We start from the raw sequence: 17,090 nt of genomic DNA on the forward strand, positions 1-17,090 counted from the left end.
CGACGCGAAGTGAACACCGTTTCTCGCGTCATTTCCGTGGTATTTATTTGTTTCCGGGGTAAACTTTCAGGTTCCCGCCATCATCGTAATACGCCGCTGCGAGTCCTCTCCTCCGTGTCAACAAGATAGCATACAAATCGCCGGCGGTGAATGCCGGCGAAACAAACTTTGATATCCGAACAGCGACGTTTTGATAGTGAACGTTCCCGGACGAGCGTAGACCAGCAGAAGGTAATCCCATTTGGAGCTATGCAGTGTCAAACCAGGTCACCCTTTTCACCTCCCCGATACGGCAAGCAGGCAAATGAGCCTGTTAGCCACGTTAGCTTTACTAGCCGAACCGCTAATGTCGGCCCTCCATCCTTCCATTCGATGCGTGTCGCCGAGAGGACGTTATTGCCCCCGCTCGGAATGGGCAACTTCGCGGGGTGCTTGTGAATTGAAATTGTTAGGACGTGTCCAAGTTCTATTGGTAGAATTTCTTTTTATTGAGCGAGTGCTCGGTCGCGTCGCCTTTTCGCTCCGCTTTCCTGCGGCGGTCACGGAGTGGACAGGCGTCGTGCTAATTTTAATTGACCCGTCACGTCACGAGGCGGCAGAGAAGATAGTTGTTCAATTGACCCACAACTTGACTCGCGTGGACTTGAAGAGAAGTATTTGTGTCATTGTATGCAACGTGTTAACGCTGCGGAAGCTACTTTGTCTTTCGGTTATTTGTATGAAAGCTTCATTTAATTTGAGTTGAGCAAGTGACCAGAAGATGTGTCTTTTTACACACAGGATTCGATTGACCCACAACCTCCAAAGTGCGCCGACGGGATCGCTAAGCCATGGCCACCCTAGTGCCCAAAGTGTCCAGTGGCGGCGCTGTGAAGATGCGCTACACCGGCGATGATGTCGGGGTCTCGCGTTGGAGGGAAGGCACCTTTGAGATCCTGGAAAAGGACAACAAAGTCAAGTTGTGTTTGAAATTCAACTCTGGAGGCTATGGCAAAACCTTTGAGGTAATAGGATTCAAGTATGTTTTATTCTCTTATTAAAGCACCATTTCGATGGACTTTCTCGGAGTCATCATGTGGATCTGCCATCGTTTTGACCGAATTGCCGTACAATTACAGCAATGGGTTGATTTTTTTTTTGCGAATGAGTCGCTATTGTTGTTTCTGATAAGGTACCTTCATTGAGCTTTGGTGTGACTGTCGAACGCCTTCCAAAATAAAAAGCAATGTAATTAATGAAATCGTCATTTCTTCTCTCACCCCCAGCTGAATCAAAATGTGAAGAAAGTCTCCTTTGGCGTTAACCGAATCTCGCTGTATTTGAAAGACAGCCGGTTGATCGTCCTGGACCAGATGTCTTCCACTTTGGCCCGGAAGACTAATGACTATCTGGAGAAGCTAATGCAAGGAAAGACAAGTAATGGGAGGCCTATGACTATACTATACTATTACTTTACCTTCCTCACAAAAATATGAGAACCAAATCACCAGTTGTCAAATCTGCAAAAAATACTTTTGCCAAGATTCTTCTGTTCTTTCTAAGGTGTTTTAAAATCATCCAATGGAAGTGTAAACTTCAGTCTGCCGACCCGCCGCTCATTGAAGAATGACATCAGTCCCTCTGCGGAGAGACAGGTGAGCACTGGCATTAAAATTTCACGAGAAGCAATAATGGTAAATAGTACCGCTTTATTTATGCAACTCTCTGCGAGTGTTTACTCTTTTCAGAATAATCACTCCTGCTTAAATAAAGTTGAGCCATATTGTGAGCGAAGGGTTTGGCCTCTGAACATCTTGCAGATAACAACAAGACGTCAGATTGCCGAGGGACGGGAGGATTCCACGCCGCGTAAACCTCTGTGCAGCTCGAGCAGAGCCGCCTCCACATCTACTCGAGCCGGACATTCCGACAACCGGCACGTTGAATGTTTGCTTTGCTATTGACGTTGGAAGCGACTCCTTTTTGGTGTCTCAAAGAAGCCTTCGAGATTGTTTGAATCGTTTGCAAATCGTTGTTTTGTCCAGGAATGAGAAGAGAAAGCGACACCTCGCCTCTGAAAATGACTTGACTGAAGACTACCCCAAGGAAAACGACTCCTCCAGGTAAAAGTCATTCACACTTGAACAGAATTGCAAAAATAAACTGTGGATACACAATATTCAGTAGCCCTCTTGTTCTGCGTGCGTTTCCCATCATGTATTAGCATTAAGCTAGGGAGGGGAGGGGGGCTAATACAGTGTGTGCAGCTGTATCAGTTTGGAAACATAAAAAAAGTTTTGTGTTTTTCTCAAAGCAACAACAAAGCCATTTCGGACCCATCGAGGGAGTTTTTGCTGATTTTCAAAGAAAAACTGAAGCAAGCAGAGGACAATCGCAGTTTAGGTAAAACCCCCGGCCGGCAGTGCCATCTCGATTTCTTCTCGCCGGTGTCGCGCTGTATCTTTCAGCGCTGTTCTTTTGACTTCCTCTCAGCTCCCCTGGCTTCGACTCCCCTCCAGCCCACTTCATTCTACAGCAGAGGATCCGGGACCAAGGATAACAGCCAGGGCCACTCCTTTTCAGAAAGGTCAGCTCCGCGCGTTTTCCGCAAAGAGCGTCCCACTTCGTTTGATCGCCCAGTCAATGCGAGCGACATTTCCCAAAATCTCAGGGCCACGAGTACGTCGGCGTCACCCGCAGCCAAGCGCAGCCTCCTGCTGCCCGTTCACTCCACTCCTTCCAAGAAAGTGCGACCCTCTTTGGATTACGGCGGCTGGAACAAGCCGAGGCCCTCGGCCGCAGTCCAGTCGCAGCCTCCCCTGCAAGGGTAACGGTTTAGCGCATTAGATAGAGGCCACCCTCGCCGCTGAGCTTTTCCGCTGACAGCGCTGTCCGATGTGTGAACGCTTGACAGGTTTTCAAATTTGGGCAACACTTGCTACATGAATTCCATTCTGCAGTCCCTCTTGAGCCTCCCGTCCTTCTCCAACGACTTGCTGAGGCAGAGCATCCCTTGGAAGAAAGTGCCCACCAATGCGCTGCTCAGGTAGTCCGTTCAATTGGCCGCGCCGCGCTCCAAACGTGTCGCCTTTTCTTCAACTTGTTGTGATGTGCGTCCAGTCGTTTTGCTCATCTTCTGGCCAAGAAGGACGTGGGTTGCCCGGAAACGCAAAAGGACCTCTTGAGGAAAGTGAAAAGTGCCATCTCATCCACCGCCGAGCGTTTCTCTGGAAATATGCAGAATGTAAAATGGCCACCTCATTCATCAGACAAATCTTGGGGCGGGTCACTTTTGTTTGAACACAGTTGTCTTGTCCTGTGCCGCCTTTTCACCACCAGGACGCTCACGAGTTCCTCAGCCAGTGTCTGGACCAGCTGAAAGACGACATGGAGAAAGTGAACAAAAGTCAGGCATCTGCGGCCAAGCCGGATCCCGGCGAAGAAGCCGACACCTCTCGCGTCTACACCTGCCCTGTGGCTGTCAACATGGCGTTCGAAGTGCAGCACACCATCACGTGCAAAAAGTGAGGCCGGAAGCTTGATGGCGAACAAGGCGAAGACGGCTTTTAACTCTGCCTGTCTTTTGCAGTTGCGGCGAAGTGTTAATCAAGCGCGAGCAGTTCAACGACCTGTCCATCGACCTACCTCGCAGGAAGAAGACCCTCCCGCTTCGATCGATCCAAGATTCCCTGGATCTGTTTTTCAGGGTGAATCCACTTTGATGCAATCCTTAACACTACAAAACTTTGTATCGATCCTGTAGTTTTTTTAAAAAAAAAAATTATTATGATTATTATTTTAGAAACGTCCACTCCTGTTGTCGGTGCGAGCAGTCAGTAAGGAATGCTATTCATTAGCCTGTCTATGGCATTTCCTGTTACGTCTTAGCACGAAGCTAACAGACTTTAAGACGAGTGCACGGTGGTTTTGAAGACAAAACTTGCAATTCGTGTACAGTCTGACATGGAATTTCACCTGGGAGTGGAAACTTCTTTTTCCCCCATGATGTGTTGCAAAAGCCTCTCTAAAAATACATCAAGTTCAAAAGAATGTTTCCCTTTTGCAGCTGGAGGAAATTGAATATTCCTGTGAGAAGTGCAATAGAAAAGCAGCCACGGTTACACACAAATTCAGCAAACTACCCAGGTAAACGGCAAACGAGCATGGGCGGAGTAACGAGCAAAAGCCGTGGCTTTTCGGTTTACTTTTTTTTTTTTTTCCTCCTCCCCTTGCAGAGTGCTCATCCTTCATCTGAAAAGGTACAATTTTAACGCCCAGCTGTCTCTGAACAGCAAGCTCGGCCAGCAGGTGGTGATACCCCGCTACCTGACCCTACTGTCACACTGCACCGACTCCACACGACCCCCCATCCCTCTCGGCTGGAGTTCCCAAGCGTAAGACCTCCAGGAACCCCCCCTTCCTCCATTTTACTGAAAGATTGTTTAGTTTTTTTTTCTTTCCCATCCTCCCAGGTCCAGAGCACTCAAAACATCCCAACCACCCAGTGCGTCCATGGCTCCTCTCCGGTGAATGCCAATTCTGCCGTTCTCTGTCTGATGTTAAAATAGTTGCATTAACAGCGAACAATTACTCTTCAGCCAGTTTGAATGTAGATCCTGATGTTGTCCGTTATAGGAAGCTCGCAGGGAAGACCGTTAATTGCAACAACGCATCGGCGCTAGTGGACTCGGACTCGGAAGAGGAGAAGCTTTGCAGAAAGGCGAGCACCGCCCGAAGACGACGAATCAGCAACAGTCTGCCAGAAGATGATGAACGACCAGAAGAGGTGAAGGTTCCCGGAGGGGAAAATGACTTTTTTCCCCCCCTTCCCCTGTTTTGCTTTTTCTTTTTTCCTTGATGCAGTTCTCGTTGTTCTTAGCGGGGAGATCCAAGCGATCTCAGTGGGATCAACGACGATGAAATGTTAGAAGCCGTGCTCGAGTTCAGTCGGCAGGAGGCCGGTGTCACCGCGCCGCCTTTGGTCCTGGACGACGAGCCTACGAGCAGCCCGGACACGGGCTTCGGCGACACGGATGCCCAGGAACTGGCCTATCACACTGAGCTGATGGAGACGGACACCAAACAGCCCGCAAGTATGTGTGTGTGTGTGTAAAAGGTCACCTTTGACCCCCTGCCGCATACTGGGTGGAGAGCTTTAAGTTGCACCTGTACCTAGACGTGTTGGATTCCTTGGACTTGACCATGGACGAGAACAAAGAGAACCAAACCCCAGAAGGTTCGCAAGGCCAACAGGGGGAAATGGATTGGGTCCAGCAATACAACTTGGAACAGGAGAGGGAGGATCAGGAGTTGCAGCAAGCGCTGGCTCAAAGCCTCAAGGAGCACGTACGTCTCTCTAAATGGGACAGAAGCATTTGGACGGAATCTTTCCACCGTTTCTAATTTGTTGTTTTCTTTGCATTTGCACACAGGAAGCCCAAGAGTTGAGAGAGGCGGATGATCTGAAGAGGGCTACCGAGCTCAGCTTGCAAGGTGGGAACCGCCCGGCGGCGCCCTTTCCATATATTACTGCACAACATTTGGCAGCTGCCAAAAGATTGAAAAACTTTCCACCACGTTTCTTCTATGTCGTAAATATGAGCTCAACAGTGGTGTCCGTCCCTCTGACAGAGTTCAACAATTCTTTGCCCGAGCACATATGCTCGGACGACGACTCCGGCAACGAAGACGTGCTCGACATGGAGTACACGGAAGCCGAAGTCGAGAGCCTCAAGAGGAACGCAGAGGTAGCTCACGTTCATCCGTGGCGACGTGAGCCATTGTGTTTCTGAAGACCCCGTGGCATCTCTTCCGCAGTGCGGGGACCTGGCCAACTCTTTTCGGCTCATCAGTGTCGTCAGCCACATCGGGAGCAGCTCCACCTCTGGTGAGAGACTCCGAATCTTCTTTCTGCTCTTAAATGCTCCTTTTTATTTTGGCAACGCACGGTAAGCGGGTGGCTTCTTTTGTCAGGCCATTACATCAGCGACGTTTACGACATGAAGAAGCAGTCGTGGCTGACTTACAACGACCTGGACGTGTCGCGCACCCAAGAGGCGGCCGTCCAGCGGGAGCGCGACCGCAGCGGATACATTTTCTTCTACATGCACAAGTGAGTTGGTGGCACTTTTCGCATTTACCCAATACAGACGTGATTTCAAAATGATTCAATGGCAAGAGTTAGAGGAGACGGACTTCATCACTGTGGGTGAGATGGCGTTTCAAAGCCCGTTCCTGCTGTCTCAATCAGTGATGGCACAATGTTCTGCTCGGGCAGGAAAACTAGATTCGGACGTCAGCAATTGATTTGATCATAACCAATGTTTATTTATATACCTGCCTGGTGTCCCCAGGGATGTGTTTGAGCAGCTGTCCGAAATGGAGAAGGCCCCCGGCAATGTTTCGGACTTGGGGAGAAATGTTCTGCAGCCCCTCTGAGCCCCCACCACGCCTTGGACCACGAAACAGCCTGAACGTAACTAGACCGGTGTCTTATTTACTACTGATTGCTCGGCCCCACCCAACCCAGTTTTCGATGTTGGCACTTGTTTGGCACAACAGAGAACAGAAAGAACCGTATGCGTGTCTGAAGCGCTTAAAACCCATTGGATCAGTTGTTATGGGGTCTATGCTTTGCTACAGTTCTATCAAATAACTGTTTTATCAACTTGCCACAGCAGGAGCTACTGGAAGCGTTTCGATTTCCTCCCTCGGCCCCTCTGTTTTGTGAACCGATTCCGAAACGACAATGTTGGATGATAAGCTATTATTTCGAGTGTAGAGAGTGTTACTGTATTTTGCGGGTACAGTCAGTGCAATATCCTTTTTTGACACAATTCAAGCACTGTGTCGATTTTTCGGAAGCTGCTCTTTGTGCTTTAGTCCTTTGGAGTTCCAGCAAAAAAGCCCTTCTATGTCTTGCGTTTTGCTCGTGTGCCTCCTCAAGTCTTTTGTAAATGTTTATGTATAAGCTTTAAACCTGTTTTTTCTCCACCTGATATTTTTGTCAAAATTAAGCAATTTTTAGTCAGAGTTTTTCTATTTATTGCAACCTCGGGTTGTTTGTCCAAATCGACCGGCAAAGATGCAAAACACCAGAGAAGCGAGATGTGTTACGTTTCAGTCTGAACCTTCATCAGTCCCATTCGGTCTTTTTGCAGAGACTAGTAAACTCGTTCATGTCCGTAACCATGACACCCTCCAGGGATTGGCCACGTTCAGTTTCCTGTACAGCAGCCTCCTTGTTCGACCTGACAGAATTCTTACAGCAGACTTTGGTAATAAAACACTTCAATGAACGTGGGATTGCTTTTGGAGTGTTTTAATGAGCGGGTGGGTGGGTGTCACCTGTCTTGGTGGTATGGCTTCATCATGGGCATCAAATGTTGCCCTGTCAGTCTATTGTACTCGCCAAGAATGTAGCTTTCCTTCTGCAGCATCTACGGAAAGAAGCGCAGCAAGGTCACACAAGACGTCTAAAGGCTACATGTTCCTGAGTCCATCTGAATCTTTGAATCGGGTCAATTTGGCCTGCAACATCAGGTCGAACCTTCTGTGAACATACCTCATGCCATTCCTCCTCCGTCTCGTGTCTGTAGCCAAGCAGGTGGCAAATACCGTGGGTCGTCACCACCTTCGAACGCACACGGTGGTCAACAAAGCCATAGCGAGGAATCGGATCACTTGTTTCGTGCAATCACTCACGGTGAGGGCTTCGTGGAGATCCGTGGACTCCTCCTGACACTGTCTCATGAGGAACTCCACCCCCAGGAAAATGTCACCGAGATTCAGCTCGTCTCTGTGGAGGGGACACGGCATCTTGCCGGGTCGCAGACCCTGAAAAGCCAAGCCAATCAACCCAATAGGCATTGCTGTCAAGGAGACTAACGCAAATGAGAAACTGGGGCAATCACCATCTATCCATCCATCAACATTATGGTAGCAATACAAGAGTCAGATCTTTACCTCATGGAATGGAAACGAGAGGACATCGGTGGGTTCGTTTTTCTTCCTGTAAATGTTGTTGATGTGCTGAATTCTGCGGTTGTCCACACAAACGACGCCCAAATCGAACTTCTGGATGCCCAAGATGTGCCTGAGGGTGTTCACGTCCTTGCGGAGCCGGGCGCGGCGAAGAGGAACTACTTTTTGAAGATTCCGTACCACTACACCCATTTCAAATCAGCCGATCTTTCAATACTATACTTTAATATCGCTAATGACAGACAGGGGGATTGTTTGCAGTCACACTGATGATACGACAGCGGCCATGTCTGAAATCAAGGTGACACGCGCCGGCAGCGTTTAGTACACACTAGGGCAATCGGTTGAGTGTTACGGATCATTTCAGGGTGAATGTTGTGGTGCACACGATAAAGAAAACTGCAGTTTAACTGCTGTCTTTAGTTATCGTTTAACACAATTTCGGTGAATGAAACGCTCCGCAATGGCCGAATACACATTGGCTGTGTTGCTTTCAATGAAACAGGAAAAGGCCGACAGTTTCACCAAACGAGACGAGCTACCCGCCCCAAAAAATATGAACGATGTCGTCAGTCAAACGGTCATCTCCGACAAACCTTTATTGAGGTCGTCAAGCACGTTTGCCAGATAGTTTGATGTTGAAACGCGTCGTATGCAAGTGACACGTTTTCGATTCACCGGTAGCCTCGAACGCAACGTACCGGAATAAGCACACCGGAAACCGGATATAATTTATTTTGTAACACTCGGTCGGAAATACTGTAGCCCCAATGCTGAACCCTTTATAATTTATTAATTTGTAACTTTGTATTAAAAATGAAAACTAAGGGCGTCAAGCGTGTTGTTTCATTAACAAACGGCAGTTTGAGAGCACGTGTAGTGATCCTACTAGGAGGGTTCTGATTGGCGGAGCTCTTAACGAATTCCGCCCACACGCCGTCATCTTTGCTGTCTGATAGGTCAGCTGCTCTCTGACCATGTCTTTCCATGCTGAAGTGTTTCTCGAACGTTGCCGCTATGCTTGCTGGGAAATGTAGTTTTACCTGTGGTTACTTAAACGCTGTTTGCCTTCTTAGGCACTACATATACCACACGTAGCACAAAAGAGGCGGGACCCTTCGGAGGTACCTGGAGACGTTCGTTCATCGGGAGGATGCTTGTTGACTGTACCAGTTATGACTGAGAAGATGTAAGTATTGAGCACTCTTAAATTCCTCTAAATAAGAACTTTTTGTGTGAAACGTCTGTACTTGCCCTGACCAATATGAGTTTTAATATATTAACTTTTGACTTGTTCAAGTTGCTGTCAGTAGTTCAATTTGACCTCTCACCAATGTATTAGGAAACATCTCATGATGGTTCAGTGCAGTCAGTTTTTCCAAACTCACATTTTTGTGTTGTATATCATTCCGTTTTTTCATGTCAACGTATTTTGGAGTTGGCAACACTGAAATGAGTAAACTGCGTACTAGCTTTTGATGAACATATTGAGTGGCCCAAGCGGTACAGAAGATGGATGGATGGATGGATGGATGGATGGATGGATGGATGGATGGATGGATATTGAGTGGCCTTCCTTGCTTCTGCAGCAACACATTTTATATTCCGTCTGTGTACGTTTTGTCGTCTTTGCTCAGGCACTTGCGGAGGCGAGGAGGACCGTACAAGACGGAGCCGGCTACGGACCTGAGGCGCTGGAGGCTTTCTAACGTCGAGGGCAGGCAGACCTGGTCATACCTGGAGCATGTGGATGCCTCAGAAAGGGAGCAGACCATGCTAGAGGCCCATTCTTTAGGCTTGGACACGGTAGGCACCAGTTGATATATTGTGTGCTTTCCAAAATAATATTCCAGCCTTAGTCCATACGGATGAATGGGGATTTCAATTTTGTCACCACAGAGCAAGTTTGTGCACGACTCCCCAGCCGCCCGCACGGCCGTGGATGCCGCCCTGAAAGGTATGAACTTCTACAGCCACCTCCAAGCCGAGGACGGCCACTGGGCGGGGGACTACGGAGGACCACTCTTCCTGCTGCCCGGTATGCCGCATGTGAAGACGAGGGACTGATTCCAACTTGGTCATGAAAGTTGCAAAATGTGGGTGCAGGTCTACTGATCACTTGCCATATTGCTAAGATCCATCTGGAGCAGAGCTGGAAAAAAGAGATGGTGCGATACCTGCGCTCTGTTCAGCTGCCAGATGGAGGCTGGGGCCTGTAAGGCGCTTTGCAGCTTTTTGCACGCGGCACAATGTGAAGGAAGGAAGGATGACCTCGCTTGGCCCGTTGTTTGTCGGCAGACATATCGAGGACAAGTCCACGGTGTTTGGCACGGCTTTGAGTTACACCTCGCTACGGATTCTGGGTGTCGATCCGGATGATCCCGACTTGGTTCGGGCGAGGAACAACCTGCATAGCAAAGGTTTGAACAAAGTCTGCCTACTGCGAACCTTCCTGTTTATGTTGCAGGTCAATTAAGATCTAGCTATTGATCCGATCGATCTATTTCTCCGCAGGCGGTGCGGCGGGCATCCCATCCTGGGGTAAATTCTGGTTGGCCATTTTGAACGTCTATGACTGGGAAGGAATGAACACGCTCCTACCCGAGATGTGGTGAGATCAAAAGTTAGGAATTGAACAGACAGTGTAAGCTGAAGATGTTTTTCAAGGTCCCAAAGCTGACTTTGCTGCATGTGACGGAAGCGCTTCTTTCTATTTGACGCCAGGCTGTTCCCCAGCTGGCTGCCGGCCCACCCGTCCACGCTGTGGTGCCACTGTCGGCAGGTCTACCTCCCAATGAGCTACTGTTACGCTGTGAGACTGGCGGCCGACGAGGACGCCCTGGTCCTTGGCCTCAGACAGGTGCCACGAGGGGGCGCCATAGCGATGATAGACCTGGAAGAAAGAATTTCATTCGTTTCCTCTCCACCTAGGAGCTTTATGTCCAAGACTACGCCAGCATCGACTGGCCAGCTCAGCGCAACAATGTGGCGGCGTGTGACTTGTACACTCCACACAGCAAACTGCTGTCTGCAGCCTACAGTAAGTTCCCAACGGAAAAAGAAATCAAAGTATTTTGACACGGAGTGGGCGCCACGCTCGTCTTGCAGCCATGCTCAATGTGTACGAGGCCCACCACAGCGCCACGCTGAGAGGAATGGCCGTCAAAGAACTGTACCAGCACATCCAGGCCGACGACCTCTTCACCAAATGTATCAGCATTGGCCCGGTCGGTAGTGGAGACACTTTGGGAAGGGGGGGGAGGAAAAAAAAAAGAAGCAAATCGGCCATTAGTAAATGTCAACCAGGCCACGTGACACCAACTTGATGGCCGGGCCCTGTGCTGCAGATCTCCAAGACAATCAACATGCTGGTCCGCTGGTACGTAGACGGCCCCTCGTCTGCAGTCTTCCAGGAGCACGTGTCCAGAATCGCCGACTACCTCTGGTTAGTCTGCACGGGGGGCGGGGGTCCTGGGTCGTTTGTTACACGTGGCCACGCAACATAAAGCCAGGACCCACTGAAGAGATGATAATAATGCAATCTGACTGAATGTAATCATTTTTGCCTTTTAGGCTGGGACTGGATGGTATGAAAATGCAGGTGAGTGAGTGATTGTGTCTAATCTGAAAGATGATGTAAAGCCATTGATTTGTTTACATCGTGTGCTTTTGTGCAGGGCACCAACGGGTCTCAGCTCTGGGATACTTGCTTTGCCGTTCAGGCTTTCCTTGAGGTAGGTCACCCTTGAGGCCGAGGGCAGCAATTTGAGTTGGACTCGTCGGGATGTCGGCGGGCGAACGCCTCATCATTTGGGCTCTTTCAGGCGGGAGCCCAGGACAACCCCCAGCTCGCCGAGTGTCTCCGACGCGCCCGGCACTTTCTGACAATCACACAGGTAAGAAAGTGTGGAAATCGTTCGCTGCTTATTTTTGGAAAAGTGAGAGAGCAACTCTGGAATTTTGCTCAGGAAGGAAAAGATCAAAGTGTGATTAATCGTACAATTGTTGTTCTTTTTGTGTGCATGTTTCTCCTCCCTCCACCAGATCCCAGATAATCCTCCCGATTACCAAAAGTACTACCGTCAAATGAACAAGGTGCACGCCGTAGCAGCCGCGAGCGAGCCTTTTAAGGAAAAAAATGGAAGCAGTTTGAATTTGGTCCCGTGGCTGCGTTCAGGGAGGCTTCCCCTTCAGCACGCGCGACTGCGGCTGGATCGTGGCCGACTGCACGGCGGAGGGCCTCAAGTCGCTGATGCTGCTGCAGGAGGCGCGCCCCTCCGTCGGCGAGCCCGTCGCGCCTCAGCGCCTCTACGACGCCATCAACGTGGTCGGTCGCCGCCGCTGTAGCGTCCGCGCTCGCTCAGCCGTATGCGCCGAGCCCCGTCGTCACCTCTTTTTCTTCCTAGTTGCTGAGCATGAGAAACTCTGACGGCGGCTTTGCCACGTATGAAACAAAGAGAGGGGGGAAACTTCTCGAGCTGCTGAACCCCTCCGAGGTTTTCGGTGAGTCAATCACCCTGTCTTGTGTTGACACATTCAAAACGGAAGCCCGAGCGCAACTCCAGGCCGTGGGACAGACGTGTTGGCAACATGCAACCGACTGCAAAAGGAGAAGCCAAATATGTCTCGCAACAATTTTGACGTCGGACTCAGATGTGACCAAGAAAGGACAAGTTGCCGTTTCCTTCTTCAAAAGATGCCTTGTGACGGAATCCACCTTTCCCAACCAGGTGACATCATGATCGATTACACCTATGTGGAATGTACGTCAGCGGTGATGCAGGCTCTGGGCCATTTCCACAAGGTGCATCCTGAACACCGCGCCGAGGAAATCAGGTATGCCGCTCCGCATCATTAGCATTATGCATCGTTCTTTTCTTTTTGCACACTTTTGGATTCAATTCAATGCAGTCTTGTCAGATATGTGGAGTTTTCCCGCAGCACACAAAGGGATTGTTGTATGTGCACCCCAGGAAGAGCCTGGAAGATGGGCTGGAGTACTGTCGCAGGACGCAGAGGCCCGACGGATCGTGGGAAGGGTGCGCTCAGCCGTAGCGCCTCACGCTTTGACTCTGCGCTGACTCTGCGTTTCCCGCTCAGGTCCTGGGGCGTGTGCTTCACCTACGGGACCTGGTTTGGCTTAGAAGCCTTCGCCTGTATGGGACACCATTATCAGAGGTGAGGTAGGAGGAGGTCACCTGCGTCCAAGTCGCACGCTGACGCCAGCGCCCGTCCTCGGCTAGGAACGGCTGCGCGGAGGTACGCCACGCCTGCCGCTTCCTTCTGGATCGGCAGATGGCGGACGGCGGCTGGGGGGAGGACTTTGAGTCGTGCGAGCAACGGCGCTACGTCCAGAGCGGCTCGGCGCAGATCCACAACACCTGCTGGGCTCTGTTGGGCCTCATGGCGGTCAGGTGAGGATTCTTTTATTCTTCTCAATGTGAATAAACGTCAACGCGTCCGCCCGCAGGCACCCTGACCGGCGGGCCATCGAGCGAGGTGTCAAGCTGCTGCTGGACAAGCAGCTGCCCAACGGAGACTGGCCTCAGGTGAGGTTCTCCTCGCTGTTTGCTTTCCACCTGAGCCAACGTGACGGCGCAATACGACTGACTTTGCGTGGCGTCCCCCTCTTAGGAGAATATCTCGGGCGTGTTCAACAAAAGCTGCGCCATCAGCTACACCTCCTACAGGAACGTCTTCCCCATTTGGACCCTGGGCCGCTTCGCCTCTCTCAACCCCGGCAGTTCTCTGAGCGGCAAGGTCAAGCTGTGAACGCGTCAAAACGGAAGAGCCGGTACATTTCAACTGTGTCTCTCCGCATTGCCTTGAGACTTTTTTTCGTGAGCAGGAAATGGCTTGTTTACAAGCAGCAGAGTGGCAAACCATTCATTTGAGAAAATGCTCGAGCAGTAAAAGAACAATGTTTGTGCCTTAAAACTATTCTGACAACTACGTTTTGTCCAGAAAGTGAATTATTAGCCGTGTGTGTGTGCGTGTGTTCCACTTGCTGGCTCCGAGGTGGACATTTCAGTCACGTAACAATCACGAAGGAATATTCCTCCGTCCAATTGTTCAAGTTTTGACTCACACTGACACGCCCAAAGTTTTCCATTCAAGCGCAGCTCGGGTTTTGCTTTGGCCGCTTGGTTGGTTTAAAGGCGAGTTTTAAAATGTTTGGGCCCAATCAAGGTGAACAATCTCCACTTTGTGGTGACAGCTAACAGATCTGTGATGAGGATAACACTCGAGGCTGGTTCATCCTGTTCTGACGTGACGCTTTGATTCGTTATGATGTTCATGGGTCATTTTCGATTGTTCCGAAATGTCAGAATGAAAACAAATCCCAATAAATATGAAAAGCTAGTTGAAACTCAATTGTGAGTCACGGTATGTTGTCCTCCTTCGAGCAAAGCAAGTCACTTTTCCAAGTCTGCACTCGTGCATCCTCGTGGTGGTGGTGGTGGTGGTGGTGGTGATGATGTGACTGGCCGGCCACATCACAGGACAGTTCCCAGACACGTTTGTGGTCTTGTCAATCCAAAAGGATGTTTCCAAACCGAAATGGCCCAAATCCCCCTTAAATGTCCAATTTTTCGTCAACGCCCAATGTTGTCTTGACACTTGCATGGCATTGTTTGTGGTGCACAATATATTTGTATGCCCAAGCAAGCGCATGCATTCTTCTTTCTTCCTTCAATTGTTGTCCTTGAACATTCTTCACGCGCGCCGATGCAAAGAGTGTGGAGACGGCACTTTGTGTCTGCATGTACATTGTCCGGATAGTTGAGATTCACCAGATTGTCAAACAAACAACACTTTTGTCCTCACCTAACCACGTATCACACACACCCCCCCTCCCACAATGAGGGTGTGCCAGCAGGTAAATAAATGTGCACGGACCCACACCGAGAAGATATCCGCATTGAGCGCAAACGGTAAGTGTGTGGATTTCTTCACATGGACACTTCTTCTGTGTTGTCTTGAATCGTTTTGCTATCATTTCAGGCGTCGATGCATCACAACAAGCAAGGTGAGAGAGAAATTCCTCATCGCTTCTTCCTCAGCCTTCCCAAGAGCTGACTGATTTTTGTTTCAATTCCAAAAGGACGCTGTGGTGGTGGGCATGGCCACGGGCATGGCCACGGGCATGGCCACGGGCATGGCCACGGACATGGCCACGGACATGGCCACGGCCACGGGCACGGATGCGACCGAGAGCCCGGATGTAAAAAGTGTCGCAGGCGGCGGCACAGGAGAGGACACAAGCATCGCCGCTGTCACAAGAAAGGGAAGGAGTGTCACGGGGTGAGTTTTGCAAACTGTTGTCATCACAAACGGCAACAATGTGTAGCTGTAGCTTCATCCGTGTTGATGATTACACAAAAGTCACATTTTAGAGGTCGAAAAGCCAAATGAGCCGGAAGCAAATGTGCTTTGCGTCTGCAAAAACGTGACGTTGTCTTCCCGCCGCTCTTATATTTGCAGTCCTCCAGCAGCTCCTGCAGCAGCAGCAGCAGCAGCAGCAGCGACTCCGATTAGAAGAAGAAGGAGCAAGCTGGAAGGCCTCCCAGTATCCGCTTTGCACAATGGTTGGATTGAAAACATTTTGTGCTTGATGTAACAAAGTGCATTTTCAAATAAAATCACAAATGAAGTTTTCGTGGCACATCTCTGAAGCTCACCATTCGGCAGCTCGACTAAATGAGCTATTTGGAAAACTCAAAATGGCCACACCAAAGTAACGCAAAGGCAGACTTCCTGTGTCATTCTCGAGACTTTTTTCACGACGGTCACAAATTTCAAGGTGGAGAGTGAAAGTGGCTCCGGGGGCTGAATTTCAATTTCCACCAGGACTTGTTTTGCAGGAAAGGAAATTCCCCAAGACGCGTTGAGTCATTTGGTGCAACGCAATTGATGCAAGAATTTGCAATTTCGTTAGGCCCCGCCCTCCTTTTCTGTAGGCAGAATGTCATAAAAGCGCTGCCCGTCGGTGGGTGGGCAGGTAGGTGAGTGAGTGAGCAAGCAAGCCAGTCTCGACTTGAGCGCACGGTACGTTGGGCAAGTGTGCACATTTGAAGGCAACTTCTCAAAGGTCCTTTTACAATTTTGCTTTCTTTCATTCCAGATTGACCATTTGAAAGCTGACATTTTGACAAGCGCGAGGCAAACCAAGGTAGACCTATTCATTGCTATTGCTCCAGAATCTCTTTTTTTTCCTCGGAGCATTACTGTTCATTTCCTCCAATTGGGTTGAAAGGTGCCAAAGCGCACCCGTTTGACAGAGACAACATTTGCCCTTTACCTTACTTCCTTGTTTGCGTTACAGTCTGTGAGCAACGATGACAAAATAGAAACGTTTCTCAAAATGATGCGTAAATGTTGATATTCACGATGCCTCGGGCCCCATTTGGACTTCTTCTTGTTCCAATTTGCACAAAAAGGCCGCTTCCAACTGAAATGGCCGACTTCCTGTTTGACTTTGCCAACGGATGAGGGAAACTTTTCCGTCTTATGACTAGAATAGACACGTCCGCCAAATTCTGTATCGATATGCGGATCTGGTGTCCAGGGTTGATTTTTTTTTTGTCATTTTAATTGTGACAAATGCCAAACCTTCAAATTTTCTCCCACTCTAGGTTCATCTTAGTGACGATGCCGTACGGTCCACACAGGCCACACACTCCTCGGGGGGTGCACCACCATGCAGGCCCGGCTTACGGAGGTTTTAGGCACGGCTACGGCCACGGCCTTCATCACGGCCCCGGATACGGCCACGGCCTTCATCACGGCCTTCATCACGGCCTCGGATACGGCCACCTCGGATACGGCCACCTCGGATACGGCCACCTCGGATACGGCCATCACGGATACGGCCACCACGGATACGGCCACCATGGACACCCCTCCCACGTACATGTTCGAGGATGTTCGATACAATAACCTTGAAATGTACCCGTTCACATATGCAGCGTGTCCTCCTGTATATCGGTTGTTGCAATAAAGTGCGATTTTGTTTTCGCTATGTTCTTGCTTTCATCTCCGTTTCTCAGGAACACCAATGCTGTTGACCATGAATATATTTTGGGGTGTACCGAAATAAACAACAGGAGAGGAAAGAAAAGCACAGT

General features: G+C 49.7%; 3 protein-coding genes across 4 annotated transcripts; 2 read left to right on the forward strand and 1 right to left on the reverse strand.

Moving 5' to 3' along the window:
- The first annotated feature begins 67 nt into the window (after positions 1-67).
- Positions 68-7,277, forward strand: usp37 (ubiquitin specific peptidase 37). The gene is made up of 24 exons (XM_061287116.1): positions 68-231; positions 781-1,004; positions 1,266-1,416; positions 1,543-1,634; positions 1,800-1,915; positions 2,025-2,102; positions 2,294-2,382; positions 2,473-2,566; positions 2,651-2,806; positions 2,894-3,025; positions 3,100-3,223; positions 3,319-3,503; positions 3,569-3,686; positions 4,046-4,125; positions 4,215-4,373; positions 4,452-4,505; positions 4,615-4,765; positions 4,859-5,072; positions 5,156-5,325; positions 5,412-5,472; positions 5,611-5,726; positions 5,797-5,866; positions 5,953-6,091; positions 6,333-7,277. The coding sequence occupies exons 2-24, from the start codon at positions 831-833 to the stop codon at positions 6,415-6,417; spliced, it is 2,808 nt and encodes a 935-aa protein (XP_061143100.1). The 5' UTR covers positions 68-231; positions 781-830; the 3' UTR covers positions 6,418-7,277.
- A 7-nt stretch (positions 7,278-7,284) lies between these two features.
- ybey (ybeY metalloendoribonuclease) lies at positions 7,285-8,690 on the reverse strand. The gene is made up of 4 exons (XM_061287124.1): positions 7,945-8,690; positions 7,684-7,815; positions 7,544-7,612; positions 7,285-7,418 (listed from the first exon to the last, which is right to left on the reverse strand). The coding sequence occupies exons 1-4, from the start codon at positions 8,152-8,154 to the stop codon at positions 7,323-7,325; spliced, it is 507 nt and encodes a 168-aa protein (XP_061143108.1). The 5' UTR covers positions 8,155-8,690; the 3' UTR covers positions 7,285-7,322.
- A 328-nt stretch (positions 8,691-9,018) lies between these two features.
- lss (lanosterol synthase (2,3-oxidosqualene-lanosterol cyclase)) lies at positions 9,019-15,616 on the forward strand. Of its 2 annotated transcripts, XM_061287119.1 has the most exons (25): positions 9,019-9,151; positions 9,600-9,768; positions 9,862-10,000; positions 10,069-10,177; positions 10,261-10,382; positions 10,477-10,573; positions 10,687-10,822; positions 10,894-11,002; positions 11,071-11,189; positions 11,310-11,407; positions 11,536-11,563; positions 11,640-11,696; positions 11,787-11,858; positions 12,007-12,057; positions 12,140-12,289; positions 12,369-12,465; positions 12,693-12,798; positions 12,936-13,001; positions 13,063-13,140; positions 13,206-13,376; positions 13,433-13,511; positions 13,597-14,897; positions 14,968-14,992; positions 15,068-15,267; positions 15,448-15,616. In XM_061287119.1, exons 1-22 carry the CDS (start codon positions 9,138-9,140, stop codon positions 13,732-13,734), a joined length of 2,205 nt encoding a protein of 734 aa, XP_061143103.1. In that variant the 5' UTR covers positions 9,019-9,137; the 3' UTR covers positions 13,735-14,897; positions 14,968-14,992; positions 15,068-15,267; positions 15,448-15,616. The 2 variants fall into 2 exon arrangements, with proteins under 2 accessions (XP_061143103.1, XP_061143102.1); XM_061287118.1 differs by having other exon boundaries at positions 13,597-14,992.
- Positions 15,617-17,090: the final 1,474 nt, after the last annotated feature.

This window comes from Syngnathus typhle, linkage group LG9 (genome assembly GCF_033458585.1).
Source record: "Syngnathus typhle isolate RoL2023-S1 ecotype Sweden linkage group LG9, RoL_Styp_1.0, whole genome shotgun sequence".
Taxonomy (NCBI): Eukaryota; Metazoa; Chordata; class Actinopteri; order Syngnathiformes; family Syngnathidae; genus Syngnathus; species Syngnathus typhle.

Bases quoted from the DNA above. Each gene is read 5' to 3' on its own strand.
- ybey (XM_061287124.1), bottom strand. From the start codon at position 8,154: ATGGGTGTAGTGGTACGGAATCTTCAAAAAGTAGTTCCTCTTCGCCGC. The intron at 7,816-7,944 runs GTAAAGATCTGA...TTGGCTTTTCAG, and splicing joins TCTCGTTTCCATTCCATGAG to GGTCTGCGACCCGGCAAGAT. The intron at 7,613-7,683 runs GTGAGTGATTGC...GTGCGTTCGAAG, and splicing joins ATCTCCACGAAGCCCTCACC to GTGGTGACGACCCACGGTAT.
- usp37 (XM_061287116.1), top strand. From the start codon at position 831: ATGGCCACCCTAGTGCCCAAAGTGTCCAGTGGCGGCGCTGTGAAGATG. The intron at 1,635-1,799 runs GTGAGCACTGGC...AACATCTTGCAG, and splicing joins GTCCCTCTGCGGAGAGACAG to ATAACAACAAGACGTCAGAT. The intron at 2,103-2,293 runs GTAAAAGTCATT...TTTTTCTCAAAG, and splicing joins AAGGAAAACGACTCCTCCAG to CAACAACAAAGCCATTTCGG.
- lss (XM_061287118.1), top strand. The intron at 11,003-11,070 runs GTAAGTTCCCAA...CTCGTCTTGCAG, and splicing joins ACTGCTGTCTGCAGCCTACA to CCATGCTCAATGTGTACGAG. The intron at 11,859-12,006 runs GTAAGAAAGTGT...TCCCTCCACCAG, and splicing joins ACTTTCTGACAATCACACAG to ATCCCAGATAATCCTCCCGA.